The following is an 18,568-nucleotide window of genomic DNA, read 5'->3' as shown; positions in this document are numbered from 1 at the left end:
TTGACTGGACGGGCACATCTGGTGTGTCAGGATGCGGCTCGTTGTCGTAACGCGGCGGTTTGTCTCTTGCAGTCTTGCCTGTGGAGGCTTGATTAAAAAGAAGCAGCTCATCTGAGTCCCTGGACTCCTCTTGACGTGGAGGCAGAGAGGAAGTGAGGCAGCTTCGTCAGTGGTTGAGTGACTGATGGCCTGATTAATCTTCTTCCCCAGTGGAATTGTTCTTTTTTGTTTTTTTTTCTCCTCTCATTTCTTTCTGGGGCAGTACTGTCACAAATGGGCAGCCAAGTCAACTACGCAGATCTGTGTCCCAATCTTTTGTTTTGCTTTGCTTTGAATTCTCTGTCTTCAGCAACAGCACGTACGAAACCTGGATTTGTCTCCAAAGCACGACAGGCATCGCTGAGGAAGTGACTGGGCAACGTGGGCGCGCACGCTGCTAATCGACCTGTAAACCCCTCAACTTGCGGGCGTCCTCGTTTTGCGTTATTAGGCTGGCAGCGCCGAGGCACGTCAGTTATCGTTAGGGACAGCTGAGCACTGACGAGGCGCGGCACCACCAGGCGGAGGCCACGTTGGTGGTGTGTTGCCAGATGCAGCGAGAGAAACCAGCAGGCGAGGCCATTATGGAGCCTGTAAAGAGGGACTGAATAGAAGCTGCAGCTGCTGGATAATCAGGACTTTGTCTCCTTTCTCCCAGACTTGGACCGCTCCAACGTCTTAAATCTGCGTGTGTGTGTGTGTGTGTGTGTGTGTGTGTGTGTATGTGTGTGAACGCCAAGAACAACAGGACCGACAGGACAGAAACAACAATAATTTTTTTTTTTCCAGTTTTGGTTGCTTTTTCCTTTCTGGCTGTGAATTTTTCTGTCTGTCATCACTCTGACCTTTGTGCTTTGCCTTCCTCTCCTTCTTGTCGCTGCCGGTCTGTGGGGTGGAGCTGGCCGATGCCCTGCCCTTTTTGGCTGAGCGAGGCGGCTGCGCGTCCGCCACGGCCTTGACATCCTCCGGCTCAGCTTCTTGCACTGGACACAAAAGACGGAGTTAAGCTGCTGCACACACACACACACACACACACACACACACACACACACACACACACACACACACACACACACACACACACACAAAGAGAGCAGCTCAGAGACCAGATTCAGGCAGATAAGGGCCACACCTGCCTCATCTGTGAGAAGTCATATTAGTAGTGCACTAATGATTTCAGCAGAGAAAATTAACACTGGGAAATATTCTTCTGCAGGAGGGTATTTTTGTGGAGCATCTAAGATCAATGATGATCAAATTGAGGGAAAATTAGTTTGAAGAAGATTAGTTTTATGTAGCTTTTAAAATGTACCTTTGGGATAATTCAACAAAAGGAATGTTAAAAAAATATGCAGGAACTTCCTGCTTCTGAAGGGGAGACAGATGGATGGTACAGTCAGAATTTTCTATACGCTGATTTTTTTTTTTTTTTTTTTTTTGGATGAAAAGATTTTGGCCGAGTATTTTTAGTAGAAATATTTTTTTTGTGCATTTCCTCAAATGTGAATATTTTTCTGGCCTTCAGCCCAGAAACTGATCCTCTCAAGCGGAGAGGAAATGGCTGCTGCGGTCTGATCCAAAAGATTAGAGATAAAAGGAGCAGGGCGACGGACTGAGCCGCCCATCCCACCAAGAGTGGACTGACCTAAAGCACTAGAATCAGTGGGCAAACACAGGGGGAAATATTCACCCCACTGTCCAGTGTTTGGATTGATGCTGTCGAATGCAGCCATCAAACGGGGTCAAACCTGGAGAAGACTCCTGCAAAAATGAGACCAGCCAGTCCAGCGAGGACTCAGTTGTTCCTCTGGCCGGCCTGTCGCTCACCGTGATAGATGGTGCTGCTGTTGCTGCTGAGGTAGGATTCCACCAGCGGAGCCTGTTCCTCGCTCTGCTTGGCTCGCCGAGCGCGGGACCTTCCGTCCACGTTGGACTGGACCATCAGGGGCTCCTGCCGCTTCTTTTTCTGCTTCTGCTCAAGGAGCACCCGCTGGCGTGGAGGGGAGCGCGTAAAAATGACCGCAAAGGGAGGAAGGGGTGCACGGACAGCGATGTCAGAGTTGCAACATGCAGATCCTCACGTTTGTCAAGCAAGTGTCACCGTGGCGGTGAGGACTGAATTCAGAGCAATGCGGGGCCCAAGTTTACAGCCAGTTTAGGGTTGGTGTTAATTTGTGCAGATACATTTTTCCAACATACGTTTTTGTATGCTGCAAGTTCTTGTATTTTTGAAAAAAGAAAAATTGATTTAGATTAAGACCTCAGTTTTGGTGACCTTCAGGTCCAACACACCACGTTTGGTCAGAATCCGTCTGAAGACGAGATAAAAACTCAACAATGGAATTGTTTCTTGTCATCAACATACAACGTTAGTGTTTCCACTGGTTTGGAGGTCTTGCGGTTGTGCCTTGTGCCCTGAAATACATTTGCAATACAATTTCATAAATCTAATAGGGATCATGTCTGGAGACTGCGGCCCATCGTAAACACGCCCATGCTTTCACGTTGAAGCTGCACAGCTGTACAGGACAGACTGTGACTTGTTTCTAGAAATGTCGCTGGAGGAATAAATGTGAATATATGTGCACTTTGGAAAGAAAAGACAATAGATGCTATTAATAGTATCATTAGGTGGAGTTTAAAAAAAGTTAAATAGTGCGGGCAGAAGGAAATAATCAGCAGCCCTTCATAAATGTTTTACTCTCTTTCCAAATTGCAATCATACATTTGCATACTCAGGTTTTGGACCCACGCCCAGCGGCTACAACATGATTCACCATCAATCTGTGAAGCCAGGAGAAAATTAGAAAATATTTAAGGATGTGCTGCCAAAATGGCTCCGACCAAACGAGCGGATGAAGCCATTCATCTGGACCGTGTGTCGGCTATACGCAGGTCTTTAAACCGGAGCTCATCAAATATTGAGGGTTTCTATTCGAGGAGACATCAGGCGGCTCCACTGTGCAGCACTATTCTGAGTGAAAGCCCCGACTGTGCACACAGGCAGCGGTGGCCCTAATGGCAGGTGCATTGATTTGACGGTTAAGGTTCTGACGTATGGAAACGTCGCTTGCAGGCCCCATTTTGCACCTATTTACACAACTGTAGGCTCGGGGTTGTGTCGGCTTGCACTGACAATATCAACCTCTTGCCAATCACCCGGAAAACAATATATTTAGCATCCTGCCAAAAAACGCAGCATTTAGCTTCCTGCACTCTGTTTTTCCTTCGATTGTCTCCGTTTAAGCTCCTCGGGGGTTACACAATGCACCGTGCACGTCCGGGTGAGGTACTTCCGTCGGTCATCAATTCATCAGATGCGGTTACGACGAAGAAATAAAATATAGTATAACATCAGTCAGTAAAAACAAAAACAAAACAGGATTGACGTTTGCCTGTGATTCGAGAAATGGTTAAAAGTTGTTTTTGCTCGTGAGACGGACCACCTGCAGGGCCCTTCAGTTGATGAATAGAACGAGGGACCGCTGGTTCATTTGATCATCAGAGGAAAACATGACATCAGCCGCAGCAGCTTCCTCTCAGAGGGAACCACAGGAGGGACGAGCTGTTGTTTACCGGCTGATGCTGTCAACAGCTGCCACGTAACATGTTGCACAAGACCTTGAATCGTGTATTATTAGCAGTATTATTATTATTATTATTATCATTATTATTATTATTAATATTATTATTATTATTATTACTATTGTTATCATTATTATTAGATTTAGAATTTAGAGTGAAATAAAGCATGCTGACCCACATTGGAGAATCAACTGCATAAAACGATAAAAACTGCACACTCTAAAATAAAAATAGCTGCAGCTGATAGTGTGAAAACCATTTTTTGCGCTCGGCTGCTGGTTTGCATGGTTTTGGCTGCATGTGTTTTTTTCTGTGTCACACTGCCGCGCGCGAGGCGTCCCTCGCTGAGCACACCGCAACGCGTGCAAGACAACGTTCGGCACTCGCTGTGCAGCAGCTGCCATCCGGGATCAAAGAAACGTAAAGACAACACTAAGAAGTGCAGTTTGTTTGTTCATTTTTTTTCTTTAAGGATCCAGAATTACAGGAGGCTTCTATTGATGCACCACCTTGAAGCTTTTCTACTGCCTCCTCCAAGCGCCTCGCTCAGCCTTTCATTAGCACACGGCTCGACGATAACAAGCCGGAGCTGCTTATTTGCGTCACCGTGACGGAGTGGAGGAAGCTCGCAACCCTGATAAAACTGCATTTATAATTGATGTCGCCAGCAACTGACACTAATAGCGGTGCTGATAATGCGTGAAAAGAGGACTCACCTGTCGGTCCAGTTTCTGCTGGCGGAGGTTCGTGCCCTCATCGTCTAAGGAGCTGCAAAGAAAGAAAACTCTGTTGAGAGTGCCGCATTCTATTGTTGCTGCTGTTGTTGGCTATTAAAGAGAAGCGATCCATCACAATGGCGGCAGCAAAATACATCAAATGTTGGGTCTTTCTTCACTCCGCCTTCAGAGGACCGCACTCTCAAAGGACCGATTCCACGTCCTCGGCCGCTGGAGGTTTTGGCCGGCCTGCTACCAAAGCTAAGGGCTAAAAAAAATAATCACCAGCTCTGTTTTCAAGCTCACCAATTAAAGTTTAAATTTGTAATATTGGGAAATTTTGAAGAGGAAAGAGCGAGATCAAGTGGGTACATTTACAATTGCAGCATCTTCCACTCTCTCTCTCCCCCTACTAAGCTTGCCAGTGAACTATGGTGGCCTGCGCATGCAAACCTGGATACCTCGTGCACCTTCTTCTTCGTTCGACACGAGCAGTAACCCTAATTACGAAACCCGCTGCCAGGTGGGCGGGCTTGTCCACATCGGCCTTCCTTTAAAATATGATGGCAAGATGGCAGCTAACTAGGAGCAAGACCCTTGCAATATGTATATTCTTAGAACTGTTCTCAGGGTAGGAAAACCAAATTCCTTTAATTGTAATGCCATTATACGCTTTTCAAAAATGTATTTATGGGCAGTATATGAAGTTTTTACCAATATAAAAACCATAAATCAAATAAGCCAAATATTACACATGGGACCTTTAACAAAAGGGAGGGCCAACACAAGTCTGTTGAATGTCATTGTGTGCTGAGTTCGGCATGTGGTTCCGGATAACTACCCCACGCAAGTTTCCTGTTTATTTTCCCGATAATTGAATAGCAGGTAGTCATGATGAGAAAACATCGAAACACTGAAAAATTCAGTTTGCAAACTTTGCTGTATGATGACTGCTTCACTCAAGGAGTGAAAATAACAGCGGTCAACACGAAGTGGCAGCTTTCATTCCATTTTTTTTGTTTTTTTCACAGCACATCGCGTGTTAGCAAAGCTGTCAGCCAGACTACTGAAGATGATCGTTGGGCAACATCATAATGTGACATCCACGAGGCTGTCTTGCTCTATTAAGGAGAGAGAAAACCACAAAGATAAGTGTTTGTCCTGGTTTTTTTTCTGCGCCTTCCGAGACCATCTGGCCTCTGTGAGAAAACCAGCCACAAAGACGCTCCTTTAACTGGGTCTCTGCTCCGACTCAACAAACTTCTCCTTTTAATCGGCTCTCTGCAGGGCCTCGGGGTGCATTCTATGGGTTGCTGCTCTGTTCTTTGCAGCGTACTGGGAGTTCTCTGAATTTCCAATCATACCCGTTACAACTCAATATTGGAGAGTCGTGTCGCGTTGCAGCGAAGCACACAAAACGATCCCTGTGTTTCTTAACACGGTGCGAGCGAACATACGGACGGGCGGCAGTGTCTGTCGCATGCGGGCCCACAGGCAGGAGTGTCTTGGGGTGACGTATGTCGTAAAACAACACGGGTTCGCTCTATCTGAACGCAGCATCAGCATGTGTCATCCATTTGAGCCGATCTGTGTTTTTGTTTGTCGCCACAAACTACAATCAAGTCGGACTTCCGATTGGATGTGTGGATGTGCCACCAGGGGGAGCACTTTGCTGTGCAACTCAATGTTCCGTGAGGTGTTTCTTTAGAGGACTTAATGCAAGAATAGAAGTAAGGCTTGACGAGTTGAGCTTTTGGTGTTTTCTAGGTGTCGCAACTGATATCTGCGATATCGCCTTTGGAATTACTCGGTGCATCGGCTCGGAATGGAACTCAGTGGTATTGCACCTCACAACTCATCAGAGGTGGGAGGTGACAAAGTACCAATACTATGTTACTGCTCTTAAGTAGATTTTTTTCAGCTATATGTATCTTTACAAGTTTTTTATTTTTTTGACAAATTTTTACTTTTACTCCCTACATTTGTACATAAATATCTGCACGTTCCACTCCTTACAGTGGAAAACCACACTTGTTACTTTGTTACCTGTTTGAATGTGTTTCAAGGACACAAATTCTGCTCAAAGTAATTCACTTATTATCATAGTTGTTGTTGCATGAACTATGCTGGTGTGTAGTTCAATACAAAAGTGGATCATATTTTAGATGGCGATTATTTTAGAGTACCCTTAGTTGCAAGAAATATTTTTACTTTTTACTTGAGTACATTTCAGAACTTGTACTTTCTTACTTTTACTGAAGTGAAGGAGTTAAATCAGTACTTTCACTTTACCAGAGCATTTTTTTGAAGCGCTCTTCAGTATAGAATGTAAATCCTTGTCTCTAGTCAATACAAAACCACTAAAGACGTTCAAGTGGGACTTTCCTTCTTGGTGCATGCCTTTTGCACGAGGTTCTGATTTTTCACCTCCGACAGCTTTCAATGTCTGCCAACAAACCTGTCTTCCGTTGGCGTCGATGTCTTTGACGCAGTGGGTGTCGCGGACAGAGGGTGAAAAAAAAAAACATTTTCCTGCGGTGTCACACCGAGTCGCTGTGCCTTCGCATTCTACCTTTGCCACACAACTGTGACTCAAATACTACCAACAACCAACGCATTCACATCCCACTCGCCGGCCGTACGTGCATACACAAACAAAGCACTCTGCAATCAGCGTAATCAAGTGTTTGAATAGGCATCAGACAGGAAGATAATGACAGAGTGAGCCTCAGCGGCTGCGGTAGAGGTCAAACAGCTCGTTATTGTGGAGGGTCTCTGGTCACTCTTGTCCTACAAACAACCCAGTCTGATTCATATTGTGCTCGTTGAGCATCTTCATTAAAGGTTGCACATTCATTCGATTTTTCCAGAGCTCTATATTTGAAGCAGTCTTGCATCTGTCCATCAGCGGTATATTTAGCCCTCTGTTTATGGCCTCTTGTCGCACACATACGGTTTTCGGCTTGCTGCCAAAACTCATCAGTGTGCTCAAGGACACGTATCCCGAAAAGCGAAGCAAGCAAAGAGGACAAGGCTTGACACACGTATTATTGTGAGAAAATAAAGGCAACTTAAATTATGTTTAATATGGGGCTGCTGACGTAATGCCCAGTGAACTGTATAGATGCTAATTTTGTGTGTAGCACAAGCAAGTTAAGCTGCCAGTAGCTCCAACAATGCTCCCTCTGTTAAAGTCACTCAAGCTCCTCAATTCCCAAGACGAACTGGTCTTTAAAAATTGGATTTTGCCACTGTAACTAAGCAGGGGTGTCATTAAACATTAATCGTCAAATGGGGGGTATTAATTAAAATGACAGTGCAGTGCAATAATTGGAAAATACCGCACAACCGCAAAACATTTAATGTCATTTGATGTAACAAACTTTTTTTTTTCCTTTCGTTCGGCACATATGGCCATAAAATACAGTGAAACTACTCGCAAGCTGCCAACACCTTCAAATACTATGGTGAGATCTGGGAAACCCACTGGTGTCGGCTGCCAAACTCCTAGGTGGCAGAAACAGAGCCTGCTGCGTTGGAATTAAACAAACACAAACACAAACAATCCAGACTGAATCGCTGAGTTTGGTTCATATCGTGGAGCAGAACTGGTTGCATTAGAGTCTATGGGAGACACACACAATCATCCATCCAGTTTCAATCGTAGCTTATCCTGCACTCAGGGCTATTGGCCATGGTGAAGGCTGTCCAGCTGACTGCTTTGAAGGTGGTGGTGAAACGGAAGAAAATGGCTGGACGTAGCTAACGACTAGCTCGAGCGCATGGGAATTAAATTCTAACTTGAGGGGCTTCGTAAATGCACGACAAAGAGACAACGGGCAGCAACGTGCAAAAACCCTCCCACCAAAATTAGATTTTTATATTATATTCGTGTATTTTCAAATAGATAAATAAATGAAGAAGACAATAGTAATTATTATTAATTAATGTCATGTTGTAGTAGAGCACATTATTTTCATGAGAGATGTCAAATTGTAGTTATTTAATCACAGTCCTGAGCAGAAAAAAATTGGTTTAGTGGTTCAGTGTTGTGTTTGATTAGTTAATTATCTTCCTCTCAGAGAAGGTGAATTCAATAGACTATGAAGTTGTTTCATTCAGTTTGCCAATTAAGTCTCAATAATTGAGTCCTCCAGTTTTATCACTGGTGGTCAAAATACATTTGTTGAGCACCGCATGTATACTTGAGGAAATGGGATTCTGACTTATCAGGACACTTTTGCTTGCAGTCTGAACATTAGAGCTAAAACTAAGATAATGCAAACTCTAGAGGCCACGCCCTACCTGTCCCAACTGGAAGCTGCTTATTCCGTGGAACGGCGGGGAGTATTTGCTCAGAACACACAGCCGCTGAAATGCAGCCCAGCCTGGAAACCGTCGCTCGGTAAGCACAAAGTCTGGTTTACCGACTGAGTCAACCTTGATGGAATTTGGCACTTTAAGGAGGGAGGGATGAGATCAGGCCGTTATCTGTCGCAGAGCCTCCTCCTCTTTACACTTTGGAAATAGTTTACATGCATCAGCGGGGTCTCAGTGTGGGATCCGTCAGCGGCTGATGCATCACCTGGCAACACGGCGGGGACAATATACTTGCGAAACGTTTCATTCAATCCCACATTTCCAACGGAATTATTTCATTTGTAATTTTGTGGAAGGCTTCGCGCAAGCGATCTGGCAGATCAGTAACACATTTACCATTCCTCTTTGTTTGAGTTATGAGCAGCCGTCGCTGCGTATGACTAACTGCTTACAGTTGCCGTTTTGTTATTCTTCTGTTGATCTGAGTCGAAGGCAAGCTGAAATAGAGAGGGAGGTGATTTGCTGTCGGAGCGTTCAAACAGCAGGCCGCTGATCTGCCGGATTTGTCGCCTGCAGAAAAGAACTTTAACGGAAAAACGCTGCGGCTGCTGCGCGTTCCCGAGCGCGTTGCTCCCCTTGCCGCGCACGAGACGGCGCGGACTGGCTGCGTTCCCGTGGCCCGAGTTTGCACAGCTGGAGGAGACTTTGCACAGGGGGGGCCCCGTGCATATTTAATGTCAACTTCTCGGGATGAGGAAAGGAAAGAGTGCTCATTGAGAAAGCGCCAGTCTCGCTGCCCCGCCCTCGGTCTAAACCTTCAAGGCAGACTTCAGGGCCGGCTGGAGGCCGAGAGACTGTTTTCCTCATCCACTTGATCTTTATTGTCAGCTCAAAGATGAACTTCTTCAAGGCAGATGAGCTCGGTGCACCTCACTCGTACAGTGGCGGTGTGACGACGGGCACCAGCGACCACCATCTCCACCTTCAGAATCCTAATCTTAATCCTAATTTCAGCAAAATCACCCACATGCCTCAATGCACTAAAACGCTGCCATGTGATTGGCTGATCAGCTATTAGTGTCAACAGGCAAATGCAGGACATTTTACCAAATAAAGTGGCCAGTTTCCCGACGTATGTTAGCTCTTTCAATGTGATCAAGACGTGATTTCTCATTTCATAATACCTCGAGGATTTCTTCATGAACAATGACCGCTAATGAGTCCCTGTTTATCTTTAGATGGCAAATTGGGTCTTCTCTCCAGATTAAAGCATGAGAGAGACAGAAAAAGGGAGCTGCACTCGAAACCAAGTCACTGAAATTACCTCGCTTCTCCACTCACTGATGCTCACTTTGAACTTCAGCTTCACACCGTGTCTAAATTTGGTCCCATGTGATCGGCGTTAACAAACAACTGAACATTCCACCCGGGAAAGTGAGAGTATTTCTGAGATTTAAAGGGCCGATGCCGCTCTGCGATGACCGGTTGGGGGGGGGGGGGACAATTGTCGCCACCTTTTCCCCTCTCTGCCTGGTGCAGTCTGAGGCAGCAGCAGTCAGCGCCACAGTGACACACAGCCGCTGTCAACCAATGGCATCAAAGTGAACGAGGGGAACCATGGCGATGGTTTAATAAGAGGAGGGAACCTGCACCTTGACAGTGCTGCACTTGGACAGAAGAAGTCAGACGGGGTTAAGATGCAGTTGGGCCACGATCACGTTCCAACAGAGGGGCCAGGCTGGTGTTGCAGCTGCACGTGCAAATCAAGGCGTTCAGCCAGTCGGAGGAAATTAAAAATAAAAAGTTTCTCTGTGGTTGCACACATTCCTCCTGTACTCGCGCTATTCCCAAACGCAACGAGGACACGTTTTCGGCTAAACTGTCTCACCGCAGGACACACGAGCCCCTCCGCGCGCGTCTCCCCTTCTTCATCCACCGCGAGAGTGAAAACCGAAACCGCAGACAGCGTGCGTGGTGGGAAACACGCCAGGCCGCTCCTGGCGTCTCCGGGCTTCGCCTCACCTCCTGCCCCTCGCAGCGTCTCGTCCTCCTCCCCCTGGCCGGAGAACAAGACAACACCTGGAACACCTGGAGCACCGACTGCAGCTCCGGCTCAACGACGCACGATCGCGAAACGCGCACGCCGCTTCCAGAGATGACGGCTTAGCCGCGGGGGGTTGGAGGAGTGGGGTGGTGGTGGTGGTGGTGGGGTTACGGTACCTGTAGGGGATCCAGTCGGAGGAGTGCTTGGAGCTCATTCTGAGTCAGTCGCTGCCTCAGCGGCCTGCAGTGCGAGCGGCTACGACGTGGGGACGGCGGCGGCGATCACAGCGACAGAGAACCCGTGTCGCCTGGCGCATCCATCCTCTGCACGGCGGGCTCGTATCCCCGGGACTGCAGCCTGGCCGCCTCGGTCGCTGCTTGGTGCTGCTGCTGCTGCTGCTGCTGCTGCTGGCGGCAGGCGGAGAGGCGGCCGCATTCCCCAGTCATGCCAAATCACAGCCCCGCTCCGCACCGCACCGCTCGTCTCCCGTGAGGGGAAGCTGCCAGTCGTTCCCGCGTCTCTCCTCCTCCTCCTCCTCCTCCGCCTCCACCACCGACCTCCTCCTCTTCTTCTTCTTCCTCCTCCTCTTCCTCCTCTCCCATCCACCTCCTCCTCCTGCCTCTCGCCTCCGTCTCCGCGCCATCCCTCCCTCCCCTCCCTCTCCGCATCTACATCTCCATTTGCTTCTGGCCCTTTAAATCCCCCTCCTCCCCTTCCTCCTCCTCCTCATCCTCTTCTTCTTCACTCCCCAGTCCAAATGTGTTCTGCGCCTCTCTGGCCAATCTTATCGGCCGTTATCTTTTGTGCGCCGACGCCCTCAGCATCATCAAGTGCAGGGAGGAGAAAGAGACAAAGGTGACAGAGAGATAGAGAGAGTGAGAGATCCCTCTTTTGTCTCGTCTCTTTGATGTAACCCTCTACCTAATTTTTTTCTTTATTTTTGCACAGTGCCCCCCCCCCCAACAAACACAAACACACACACACACGTGCTAACACACTCTGCCCCTGTGTTCTTCCCCCCACGTCGCACCAGGCATGTAAAGCAGGGTGGTGGTGGGGGTGGTGGTGGTCTGTGTTGGAGGTGGGGGTGGTGGGGGTGGTTCTCGGGTGCGATAATTTATTTATTCTCTCGGCGCGGTGGGGGGCATTAGCATATGACTGCTGAGAGTGGCGTTAACAGCCTTTAATTCAGCGGCGGACAAAGGCGCCCCTGTGACGCTGCCGCGGCTCTCGCACACATCTGCTTCCGGCCGCCGTCGGCCGCCGCTCGCCGCCGCCTCCCCGACACACATCCCTCACTGTGTGGCTCCTCACCGGGGGGGAGGAGGAGTGGTGGGGGTGGGGGGTTATTCAAGAGTCCATCTATAGAGCGTTGCAACCAGTGGCTTCCTTCGCCGCCAAACAGGGAGTCGATTCACATCCGTGTCGGCCCGCTTTGATGTATGGTATTTTTAATTCGGACTGATAGATGTGGGAGGTGACCGTCTGTGGCCGTCGTCAAAAATGACTTTGCGGAGCAAACCGTCTTGAGTCTCCCTGGCTCCGCCGCAGCCTCGGGGGTGCCGCAGTCCATCACTGGTGGGGTTGCAGCAAGTTTCGTTCTGCACCGACACACATTCAGTGCACTGCAAGCATGAAGACGATGATTGTTTGTCGCCCTGGACGTCAGCGGAGCAACGAGACGGCACCACTGATGGTCAACGAAGGCATAAATCCTTACAAAGGCGCAGAAAACGCAGAGTTTTAGTGTTGTGACATCACAAGGGGATGATTTAAAGAAGGACGTGTTTTCCTGTGGAGCTAGCGAGAGAAGGATTTTGGACTTTTTTTCATATCTGAGGTCCGACAGGTTAGAATGCTATGCTAAAAGAAAAAAAAAAGTGTTGCACTGGTCCTTTAATATGATTTTTTTTTTTTTATTGTTATTATTAAAGCTTGCATGTCCTCAAGGTCAGAACTTCCTTTAATGCACAGTGCAGGACACACACACACACACACACACACACACACACACACACTATGCACTATGGTAAAATTGTCCTAGAGCGCCGAGTGGAGTTGCTATCGTGTTTGCTCAAGCACGTTCCCTCAATTATTTCTTGCGTGCTGTAACAAAAGCAAAGCGCCACAGACGGAGCCGTCTGGAGTGAAAAACTGATGTGAAAACCTTATACGGGGAAAAAAAAACCGTCAAATATGCTTGAACTCAAATGTCACACAACTTAAATCCACTGAATTCTCACTTCTTCACTCAGTGACTTCACGTTCTTCAAAAGCAACAGCTGACCTACGACGAAATACATGGAGCTTATTGAATTGCTGTCGCCTTCCTTCGGTCTCCAACCAGTCGGCCCACTGCGACCTCCGACCCCTGGCATGAACAAGGCATTTTCCTCCGCACAGCTTCTGCTCCAAGTTCAGAGTCACTTCAATCGCGTTTCCTTCCTTTTTCTTTCCGAACAAGCAGCTAAACGTTCGACCTGGTGAAGTGGCGGCGAGAGTACAAAGCCCGTGCGTTACCGTGAACGCAATCTTCTCGCCCACTTTAATGAAACGCTGTCCTGCAGCCTTAATGACATTGTGTTGAAACATGAACGTGAAGGTGGAAGTCGGATGGCGAACCTGCACGTCATCGGAGCCGGCGGAGGAAGAGCGCGGAGCAGTGTTTTTGGTGCCACCACCCCGGAGACCAGCGCTCACTTTGGGATTCGGAAAGTTTCCCTTTAATCTTTGCGACGAGGGCGAAGTGAAAAACAAGCCGCGTCATCCATCTCCCGGGTGCAATTATCTTCATATTTGAGGAGCAGCTCGATGAAGAACAGACATGTTACCGAGGCTCCCAACCATCACGGCCACGTCAGGATTTCATTCATAAGATCAGGGTGAGAAACACAGGGCATTCCAGGGGAGTTGGACCTCTCCGATTAACTCATATGACCCACTGAAAGCCTCAAAGCAAAATTTAAGGAGCTCTCATATTTTTTTTTATTTTTTTTTTTAAAAGCTAAAAAAAATATTTATTATATTATTGTCACTAATGACCACTAATATGTGTTGAAGATAAACTATGCATGCTGCATGTTAAGGAAATTTAGATTGGCATCGAGTAACAATGTTAATGATGCGCATCTTGATCATTTTGCAACGGGGTGAAGTAAAGAAGCCCAGCGGTTGCTAGACGTGTGTGTGTGTGTGTGTGTGTGTGTGTGTGTGTGTGTGTGTGTGCGTGTGTGCACGGGCTAGTGTGATGAAAGTGGGAGTAGATGGAAGACTGCGCCCGCCCGCCCACCCCGCTGAGGAACAGGTGTACGCACGGCGCCCTGCTTAATATTTGATGCTGAGGGGGCGACTTTGAAGTCGGGCTTTTGGTCATGAGAGGGTTGCGACGTGGGAAAGAGAGAAAGAGAGAGAGAGCGAGAGAGAGGGAGAGAGGGGGGGGAGGGGGAGAAAGAAAGGCTCTGCGGTTTCATATAATTCCGCAAAGGCGGCTTCCATTTCCTCTTTTCTTCAAAAAATAATTGTGTTTTTTTTTCTTTTTCTCTCGTCTTGCTTCCCTTCAGGCCTGCAACCACTAAAGCACTGCGCAACCCCAATGAGATCCTCCTGATAAAATTTGATTTCTTTCCGGTCGGCAGAATTTGCACAGACCCATTCTTACCCCCTCCTCCCGCTCCAGGCCAGCTTATTGTTGGTCACAGGGCACCGCTGCAGCATCCGTGATTGTCATAATGGTCCGGACGCAGAAGCCTGACATGAAAAATGGATCTCTGGTTTGTGTCTGTTCCGCTGCAGCCCTGACGACGCAGCAGCCTCCCTCACCAAGCCGCGCAGGGCACTTGCCAACAGGAAGCCATTTGTCTTCCATGCTGAGCATAGTACACTCGCCGGCCAATTTATTAGGCACACCTTGCTCGTACCGGCCGCCTGATGAAGCGGACTGGCATGTCGCGCATACAGACATGCTGCTTTGCTCCTCTGTCCCTTTTTTTTTTTAGGCTGTCCGTTCTGACCTCTGACCCCTGACATCACTGCTGCCCCCTACAGGATATTTTCTCCCTCACCGTCTCTCAAACCCCCTGTTCTTGGCCGTCCTGGTGCCAGCAAGTGGTCCTCGCCACATCCACGCGCGCACCAAAGGCATTGGTTTGCCGACGCGCGATTGGCCGATTCGCAAATGAGCAATTCTTGTTTCATGTTTTATTCAGTGTATGTGTTTTATCTTCACACAAATTCATTTCCGTACTATTTACAACACATTTCATTGTTTCCTCTACCGTCTGAATACAATCCATGTTTACACAGTCCGCTAAGCACATTAAACTTTCGGCACATACCGAGTGTGCTAAAATTTGAGTCCCTGTCTGGCCGCGAAGACATATGGAGTCCAGAAACCCAGGACCATCAGCTAGGGCAATTAGGACAAATCTGAGTGAGTGAGTCCCTGGCAGGATGCTAATAGCATCACATCCTACGTGGGGAGCGCTCTGCGCCGCTCGGGAGAGACTCGAAGAGAGCCGAGGGATTCTGCCATAAGCTGATGTCGGGGAGGCCTTCCTGCTTAATAACAGTCGACTCTAGAACATTACAGGGAGGAACGGGTGGCAATTCAACAAGATTTGACATTGATCTTTTCAAAAAATCGATCTCTAATGGCCGAGACGCAGTTATAATGGGACTGGGAAACTTAGTTGGAACATGGCAGGACGAGCTGTTTTCATCATCCGTCTCCGAAAATCAACCAGTCGCCTCTCAGTCTGCATCTGTCTGAAGCAAAATGCTTTTAAGTCACAATTTAACTGTCAAAAATTATTTGACTATGATCATTATAAGGAAAGAAAGACAGCGTTCGACTCAAAGAAAGGCTCATCGGCCTAAAATCATACGGAGATGAAAAGCTTGCATCATAATTCAAAAAATGAATCCTTGAGAGCGTTAGTTTGGCTCCGCTCAGCGTCTGTCATGCCAATGAGTGAATACTTTCCTGTACACTGTGTGTCTGAGTGAAGTGAACATGAATGTCACGGCCTTAAATTTATATCATGTGAGCTGTACACCTGCATGACAACCATGAAACGCAGACGACAACGTTGGAAAAAGTCACCAGAACCAGATAGGCCAGACCACCTCTGCTAGTTCTGGTGCCTGCAAGACTACAAGGGTCCTGAGTACACACGCACACACACAGACACATCCGCAAATACACACACTGCAGTTGTACCAACAGAAATCCCTGTGTCTCATCTCCCATTTTCCCAACGGTTGACATGCATAAAACATGATTTGGATTTGGAAATGTCAGGCTGGATAGAAGAGCGTCCCAGCGTGGGAACCAGATGAACTGCCAAAAACACACCCAAGGTCCTCTGCATCCTGCCTCTTCACCGCTTTCCTAGATATTCAAATTGTCATTTACAATGTAAAAAATATTAAAATACAAAAAGAAAAAATAGACAAAGAAATAGCAAAAAGTCACTGTCCTGTAAATGGTGTGAAGATTAGAAAACCAAAAATACAGGGGAACAACATCGAGCAAACATTAAAGGGTGATTTGGGGAGATTCTTATAATGTGGTAGATTCAAATGTGAACTGTGGGATAAACTGTGCTGCTGTGAGCAAGAAAGAGTGGCTGGCCTGTGGAGACGGTCCTCCCCTCATATTGACAAAAGCATTATGACATTCTTTTTATAGGTCTTGCCTCGAATCATTCATCTTTTTCCCTCAAGCTGCCGGAGCCTTGGATTCCTACTTTTGTTCACAGGTACAGGTGTGCGGCCAAGATTTTTGACTTTGTATTATAGCAGGGTTGTTCCCATGACTGCTGCTTGTCTCCACGGGCAACAATCAAGTGTCAAGCGCACAGCTCAGTGTGACAGGGGCACAAACCTGATAGGCAGTCAGCCATTGTCCAGATTGCTTGTTTCGCGGGAGCATTAACTGAGCCATTACAATGAAGCGAGTCAAAGGTTAAATCCATCCTTTTTTTTTTTAAACATGTCACTGCAGTCTTCTTCTTCTTCTTTTGCACATGGGTCGCTGACAGTTGTCGTCAGGTGATGGTTGACGGAAAAATCCTATGGAGGTGACTATCTGCTCTATCTTTCAGTCTGCGTTCATTTGACGTCATCTTAAGAAGAAGAAGAAGAAGAAGAAGAAGAACTCAGTGTTTTTGATTTTTACCGACATGAGTCGAGAGATGGAGCTACTTCTGCATCTATGCGCTGCGGCCACTGCCCCTGTGACCATGGCAACAGCTGAGAGTAGCAATCACCCCACGTCTAATGGATTGACTGCGTCTAAAAAAAAAAAAAAAAAAAAAAAAAAGATCTCGAGGAGACGTGGCAGGGATGACGGGGGTTCGGGGGCGAATCAGAGCAAGTTGCCGCTGTCTCGGTTACGCGCACTTACTGCCTGGTGGACGTGCGGCCTGTTTGGCTTGCAACAAACACTGAACGCCCGTGTGTGACTCCAGCACGAAGAAGAAGTTCTACATCTTTGTGGCCAGCAGAGGGCGGGATTGACAAGTGGTGTAGTAAGAGTGCGTGAACGCTTGGAGGTGCTGTACAACTGCAGAAAGTTGGTCGTTTCAGTCACTGCGAACACTGAAAATGTCCAACGTGTCGTATGCAGAATTATACCTCGACGCGTCATCATCCAGCAAATTTATTGAAACAAATCCGTTCAATAGACTGTGGGGAAATCTTGTTGTTCCTTGTTGAAAAGATACGACCAAAGGTTATTTTCAGACTATTTCACCCCCTATCCTGGACCTTAAAGGAGCCTTTTAACCATTTTTGATGATCCAATAAGGTCCAAAGGTCACAGGAAAGAGCCTACTTAGCCCTCTGTTTACGTCCTCCTGCTGCTTTGTTGCAGTTTCCACATTTTTGGGAAAGGGACAAAAACAAGGCAGTGATGAAGTAGCCTGAGAGGGCGAAGCAAACACCAGGCAGGGGCTGCTGTCACTCACCAGAGAGGTGTTATTGCCCTTTGTGACATCACAAATGTAGATTTCGCAGTGATTTAGCACAGGCTTTCAGGTGTGGAGCAGAAGAACATAGGCTTACGACAAATGCCTTTTAGTTTGTGTCTGTAAGAGATGGCTCTTCTCCACTAAGACAAATATTTTAAAATAAACCACATAAATAAATACAAAAAAAAAATCAATCCGGAATTTGCTGTGGTTTGTTTTTATAAGCAGGAGAGAGAGAATCTAGTCTCAAGTGTTTTAATTATCTGATATTTTATTGAACAGGTTTTTACGTCAAACTTGCATGATGCACTTCAGAACTTGGCTGAGATCAGCTACAGGGTGAATGATGGGCAGCGCAGGCATAAAACGCTGCATCCACTAAGTTGATAACTAGTCCCACTTTCCACTTGACAAACTTGTGCGTTTGTAAAGAAGTAGAAACATCCCAGAGAGGAGAGGTGAAACGGAAAAGAGTTTCCCAGTGTGATGAGGCAGCGATGAGCGCCTTTTATATCCTCCCCTTTAAAGTGATATCACTCTGTCATATTTGCCGCTGCTTCTAAAATGTATTCCGCTATCAGGCATAAGGATGAAGGGGGCAGCTGGCTCCACACTCTTCAGCCAAAAGGCACACCTGCTGCGGAAATGGTAACACAGATAGACTTTGATGTGACGGAGAAACCCTCAGCCACTCCTGACCTCACGAAGCAGCCCAGGCGTCGCTGTAAGGGGAGCGCAGACAACAGAAGGAATGGGTTTTTGCGCCTCTGATAGACAATCCTATTCTCAATCTCAAGTCTCTTCAAGAACGCAGCATTCACACAGATTCAATGAATCCTCTACATCAGTCATTACCTCAGCGTGGCAACCGCTGCCACTGAGTAGCAACCATC

General features: G+C 47.4%; 1 protein-coding gene across 3 annotated transcripts in view; it reads right to left on the bottom strand.

Moving 5' to 3' along the window:
• The window catches only part of tub (TUB bipartite transcription factor), a 33,263-nt gene that overhangs the window by 9,523 nt on the left and 5,172 nt on the right, over positions 1–18,568 (bottom strand). For 2 of the 3 annotated variants that reach the window (XM_076021920.1, XM_076021910.1), the window contains exons 2-4: positions 4,341–4,392; positions 1,867–2,029; positions 885–1,022 (exon numbers count right to left, since the gene is read on the bottom strand). In XM_076021920.1, coding sequence (XP_075878035.1) covers positions 885–1,022; positions 1,867–2,029; positions 4,341–4,392 — 353 coding nt within the window. Of the gene's footprint in view, positions 1–884; positions 1,023–1,866; positions 2,030–4,340; positions 4,393–10,880; positions 11,251–18,568 lie in introns of those variants that run through there. The other variant, XM_076021930.1, reaches the window with a different exon arrangement.

This window comes from Nelusetta ayraudi, unplaced genomic scaffold (assembly GCF_046127955.1).
Source record: "Nelusetta ayraudi isolate G7.1 ecotype Tasmania unplaced genomic scaffold, CSIRO-AGI_Nayr_v1 ptg000002l, whole genome shotgun sequence".
NCBI classification, from domain to species: Eukaryota; Metazoa; Chordata; class Actinopteri; order Tetraodontiformes; family Monacanthidae; genus Nelusetta; species Nelusetta ayraudi.
This window is presented reverse-complemented; position numbering and strand designations above follow the sequence as displayed.